The sequence below is a fragment of the Ictidomys tridecemlineatus genome, chromosome 7 (genome assembly GCF_052094955.1).
Source record: "Ictidomys tridecemlineatus isolate mIctTri1 chromosome 7, mIctTri1.hap1, whole genome shotgun sequence".
Classification (NCBI taxonomy): domain Eukaryota; kingdom Metazoa; phylum Chordata; class Mammalia; order Rodentia; family Sciuridae; genus Ictidomys; species Ictidomys tridecemlineatus.
The window spans coordinates 168,087,347-168,093,053 of record NC_135483.1 but is presented as its reverse complement, the minus strand read 5'-3'; the positions used below and the strand labels follow the sequence as shown (position 1 = coordinate 168,093,053).

General features: G+C 37.0%; 1 protein-coding gene across 1 annotated transcript; it reads right to left on the bottom strand.

Moving 5' to 3' along the window:
* Window positions 1-306: 306 nt before the first annotated feature.
* Icos (inducible T cell costimulator) lies at window positions 307-5,203 on the bottom strand. Its single transcript, XM_078016406.1, has 4 exons — window positions 4,870-5,203; window positions 4,076-4,182; window positions 2,918-3,002; window positions 307-1,127 (listed from the first exon to the last, which is right to left on the bottom strand). Exons 1-4 carry the CDS (start codon window positions 5,201-5,203, stop codon window positions 1,114-1,116), a joined length of 540 nt encoding a protein of 179 aa, XP_077872532.1. The 3' UTR covers window positions 307-1,113.
* Window positions 5,204-5,707: the final 504 nt, after the last annotated feature.

Sequence of the window (5,707 nt, the reverse complement as noted above, 5' to 3'; positions counted from 1 at the left end):
CAGGCTTAGTGGATAATTCAGTCCTCCCCAGGAGAATACTTGCCAATTAAACACGGTTGGTTGGTTTGTTTGCAATTTTTATATGATCCACAAAAATGGCCAAGCTTGTGATTAATAGCACCATGAAAACACAGATAATGGTAGAAAACAGGATGATAAAATGAAGTTGCTTTTGATTCTGGGCCTGTTTCCTACCACGAATATCAACATAAAACCCATTTTAAATGAATTTGGGGAACTAAGATGTTTTTCTAGAGCAAAAATCTTCTGGTAGGAGAATATAAGCCAAGGATATAATTTATCAATATTCTCCCTACAAGATAAATATATATTATTGTATATATGTGTGTATATATACAATTTTATTAAGCAGAAGAGGAAAAAAAAGGTCAACATAGCTCCTATTCAGAATGGTGCAAGCTGTCAAGTTCGCATGTAGACATATTTTTAAAAAGAAAACTGAGGGAAAAAGAAGACATCTTATCTCTTGATAGAGTGATCAATTCAGGCCCAGAAATTAGAGGAGAGTACTGTATAGGTACTAATATATTGGTGACAGTATAGTATACATCAACATCCGGGAAATAAAACAGCTACAGTTGTGAAGAATCTCCCTCTACCATCTGATTTCAAAAGGAATGCTCATGCCTACAGAAAGAAAAGGTAGTCTGTTCACAAAAATGAGGTCAGATGCTGGCCCTTGGCTGCCCATTAGCTTTGCAGATTAATACCCTTGGCATCTTTAATTTTTTTTTTTTTTTTGTAGATGTGTTTGTTTTACTGGCTGGTGCATTTTAGGAGCAGAAGCAGAGAGACAGGGACTCTATCCCAGTGAGGTCTGTTTGTTGAGCCCACATGAGCGAGGCCTTCTATAAGGCTAGTTGCAAGAGGGTGTTTGTTTTGAGAGAACCCAACAAGAGTGAGGCAGTCTGTTAAAAATCGCTATCCACTGATAGAGTCACTGGTCCAGATTGAACAAAACATCAGCAGGAGATGTAAGTCACAAAACCCGTCAGATTTTCTGTGGTCTAGGAATTGAAGGCATCTCGTACTTCCAAGTTGCAGGGAACTGGTCAATGTGGTTCATGCCTGGATACCAGAGAGTGGCAGAAATTATGGGGTCACATCTGTAACAAAAATTAAGCATAAATTCTTTAAAAGTATATGCCATTTCCCTTCAACGGGTTTCCCCCCTTTTCCTCTCATACCCTAATCCACACACAGAGACACACACCATCTGAATTCTTCCCTATATTTCAAGACCCAGCACCAGTTCCTCATTTTTAAGTTTTACTTTTCGCACTCTCAAGGCCTTTAAGACATTGTCTTAACTCTTCATTCTAGCTGCTGCTGGCAGGGAGGGGGCCACCTTCCTGAATGTCCCTACTCCAATGCAATAGCCCCACTGTGCACCTTCCTGCTTCTCTGCTTTTTCTGAAGACTTGAGAACAGGCTCATCCCAAGCACTGGGCACATCTCAGGGATGAGGGAGAGCAAATGGCCCTAGCAGGCAGCTCCAATCCAGTGGTGACTGAATGAGTAGATAAATGCCCCACATGCTGTCCTCAGGAGAACAATTCTGGAGGGGGCCCTCTGTACATTTTGCAGAAATGTGGTGAAGTCAAGCCTCTGTGATCTATAGCTGAGACCTTGGAAATGCATCTCCGACCACCCGGTTGCCTTTTTTCCTTGCTGTCTCATTCCCTTCTCTGCCACACCACTGCTTTTCCTGGGATCACCTCCCAAGTAAACTACTGGCAACCCAAGTCCCCATCTCATCGTCTGCTGCCAGGGACCCAAAGAAAGACAGAACACATGATTATGAATACAATGATTGGGATAATTTTTTTCAGTTGCAAAATAATAAAACAAAACTCTTTGCAACTATCAAAGCTATGGTATTAACTGCCTAGGGAACCAAACAAGTTATTGAACACTGTGGGCCTCAATTTCTGTTATCTAAAAAAAAGGAGGAGTGGACTAACTGTGCATTTTTAGCTCTCTTTACTGCTAAAGTTCCATGACAACAGAAATTATGTCTCTGCCTTCAATACGGCCCTTCACCACTAAGTGTAGCAAAAATGCAGTGACTTCTTTTTCCTTACATACTTCACATCATTCCAGCCTCAAAGATGTAAGACATACAAATTTTCCACAATGGAAGCTCCAGACTTTCTGGATGTTCCTCAAACTAGGCAGCACTCAGTTCTAAATCTCAAAAGAATTGGGGCTGGGGTTGTGGCTCAGTGGTGGAGTGCTCACCTAGCATGCATGGGGCACTGGGGTTGATCCGCAGCACCACATAAATATAAAATAAAGATATTGTGTCCACCTAAAAAAAAAACTAAAAAATAAATATTTAAAAAATAATAGGTCACTTCCACCTAACATTTCTGAAGCAATTCAAGGTTCCTAGACTTGCTTTCTCTTTACATAGAAACAACAATATCTTCATTAATTTCTCTTAATCCCATCTCCTACAGCATCAGTCCAGATCTCTCTTGCTAATCTCAGTGCAAGATTTTCAAACATCAGTGTAGTCCCCACAGCACCATATTCAGGTACTGTCACTTAACTCACACTCAAATATTCATCACATGATTTAATAAATTTTTCAACAAGGAAGATTTAGAATCCTTCCAGGTTTTTTTGAAATAACAATTGGGTAATTGCTTCAATGAAGTTGTGGCTTGTGAACTTTTTATTTGGTTACTTACTTTTAATAGAAATATAGCTTGTGTTTAATATATTGAAAATAATATTCTGCAGAGGGCATCAATTCCATTGAGGTGAAAACCCACATTTTTACAGAAAATATTAGGCCTTAGGGATATCTACCTTTCCTTTAAAAAATTAAAATTCCAGGCTTAATATAAACAACCCTCTTCTCTCCCCACATCTCCAGGTGGAGCTGTACCTGCAAGTCTTGGTTTCTTCGCCGCGTTCACGGCTGCCATGAACATATAGTCACTATTAGGGTCATGCACACTGGATCCATACTTCTGAAAGAAAAAGTCAGAAACATGGTTCATCATCTGCTCTTTGCCATCTTCATGCCTATTTTCTATTCTTTGTTGAAGAGGTATGTGACAAAATTCCTGGCTGAAAGTTAAACATAGTAATACCAAAAAGGCTCTAATACAAAGAGTTTTCTGCCCAATTTTCTTCCTCATCTTTGCTCTTTATTATTCCTTCCCCAGTAAACTTTGGATTGTGGCACTTTCTCTTCTTCTTTCTTCTTTCCTCCTTTTCAGATTCTGTTCTGACACAGATACGCACACCATCTGACCGACAATCACACCCTGTATGCCCTGGACCTCTAACACACGTGCACAATATGCAGAATGGCATAGGTTCTTTGATTCAGAGCCTACGATGTAAAAGACTAAAAAGGATGTCCTACAGACATTCTTAATGGGTTTGGGGTTTTTGTTGTTGTTGTTGTTGTTGTTGTTAGTTAGTTAGTTCGTTCGTTTGTTTATTTTGCCATTGTTTATTTCTCCAAATAGCTTTTCAGCACTTTTCATTAAAAGCAAGGAGTCTAGTAACTTGCCAGGGAAAGAAGCTAGAATTTCCTTTTCAGTGACTACTAGCACATTATAATATTTTCTCACTGGTATTCTTCACTTACCAGTTATGTGAGACTTTCAACTAATTGTTTCGCCTTTTCCCTGAGTCTTAGGAAGCTCAGATACAAATTTGTAACCCACCTTTAGTAATTTTAAAAATCAGAGACATCTATTTTTTAGTTTTAACCTCCTTCCTAATCTATTGTCTTCCATAGACTCCAATTTCTATCTTTTTAATAATAATAATAATAATAATAACAACAACATATCTCTATAAGCTACTGAGTCCTTTTGGAATAAAGTGAGCTACAAAATAAACAAATAACCTCTGTTCCAAGTTCTTATTAGTTTCATTAGTAGGTATATCTCAGGGAAAAGGACCTGTCAAACCTTTTGATCAAATAACTCTGGCAAAGAGCAATGTGTATTTTCTGGCAAAGAGCAATATATATTTTATAAATAACCACTCAGGAAAGCATATGCAAGAAGAGATAGAAATTGCTCACCTTTTTTGTAAACCGAAAAATAAAATAGCATCCCAAAGTGTACACTATCACAAAAGCTGCACATCCAATGGGTAACCAGAACTTCAGCTGGCAACAAAGCTGTGATTCTGGGTTGGAAAGAGACACATTGATTAAAAAACAAATAAACACAACCTCCAAGAATCAAATCTCTTTCAGTGCTGAATCTCTAGTTCTTTCATAGAATTTAAAGGAGCTGTTAGTCCAATAAAGCTTTGCTTCATTACCATCAAGAAACTCAGTAAATGGTAGCCAATATCACCTCAGTATTATAGCAAGGATCCAGAAACTAATACCTTAAAAACTACAAATATATGTTTATAAATGTAGTCAATACTGTATTTTATAAAAGAGTAAGTAGGAAAAGTAATGCTACAGAACTATGATTTTTCAATCATCGCACTTCGTTCCACAAACCCAGCAGCACAAAACCACTTTAAACCTTTGATTAATAGGTAATCACAATTAAGACATGAATTGAGGTATTGCCTTAAATTGTTCTGTTTTTCATTGGCATATGTATTTTAAAGACAACATGACCTAATTCTAAGTCAACAGTGTTAACAGTCTATGTGATTAAACTACATATTACCAGTAAATGCCAATTATAATTAATAATAAGTCATATCATATATGTCATCAAAAATGATATGCCCTTAACTACACCTAAATTAACTCCAACAGAAAAGGTACTTGCTTAATTGTTTTCATTAATGAGAAAAATTGTCAGAATGTATATGTCCTCTTAAGCCCCAAACATAAAAGCAATGTCTTACCATAAATATGCAAATATTCTCTGCTAAGAATCTTTTCTTCAAAAGGAGGAGGATCAAAAATTGATAGGTTGCAGACATAGTAGCTGCCATGAGAACTGTCCAAGTTATTCAGAAAAAAGGAGACACTGTTGTTGGATAACTGAGATTGGCAGAATTTCATGTTATTAATGGACTCCACGTTTCCACTTGTCTTTATCTTAGTGAGTTCACAGAGTACTTGCCTCCCCTTCAGTAACTCCATTTTAAACTGCTGGACTTTCTTAGGGTACTTGCATAAAATTTGTACACCTCCATTGTGAAATGTAAACATATCAAAATTGGCAGAATCATCCATTTCTCCTGGATAAAAAGAAAGAAAACAAAGCAAAAGTGATATTTTGTGAATATATTGCCCTAATAATTATATCTAATCATAAAAGTAATCTCTTGTCTTCATAAAGTCACCTCTATTGCACCAAAATGAAAGATTTTCATGTAGAGGCAAATACAGAAAAGAATATAACAAAAGGTGACAGTGTGACCTTCCCAAAAAACCTAATTAGAACTGTGCTTCTCTGATATGAATAAGTGATGTGTAAAACATTAAGTATTAAATAACACATGTAAATAGACTAAATCAAACAACATGAACCCTCACAACGGAGACCGATGGTAAACTAATCAATATGCAGTGATACACCATAATTTATGCTAGGAATGGAGAACTATACAGATATGTGGTTGGGATGGGATAGGTTATAATTTTGACTAGAGGATCAGAAATGCCCATTCAAAGAAATGACTTTTTCAAAATAGAAATTGTAACCTGGAGAGCTGTTGAACAAAGAGAGATTAGGAG

What these genes read in the sequence shown, in the direction of transcription:
- Icos (XM_078016406.1), bottom strand. Translation starts at nt 5,203, where the DNA reads ATGGATGATTCTGCCAATTTTGATATGTTTACATTTCACAATGGAGGT. An exon ending in AGAATATTTGCATATTTATG is followed by an intron (nt 4,183 to 4,869) that starts GTAAGACATTGC and finishes TTTCCAACCCAG; the next exon opens with AATCACAGCTTTGTTGCCAG. An exon ending in TTTTTCGGTTTACAAAAAAG is followed by an intron (nt 3,003 to 4,075) that starts GTGAGCAATTTC and finishes TTTTTCTTTCAG; the next exon opens with AAGTATGGATCCAGTGTGCA.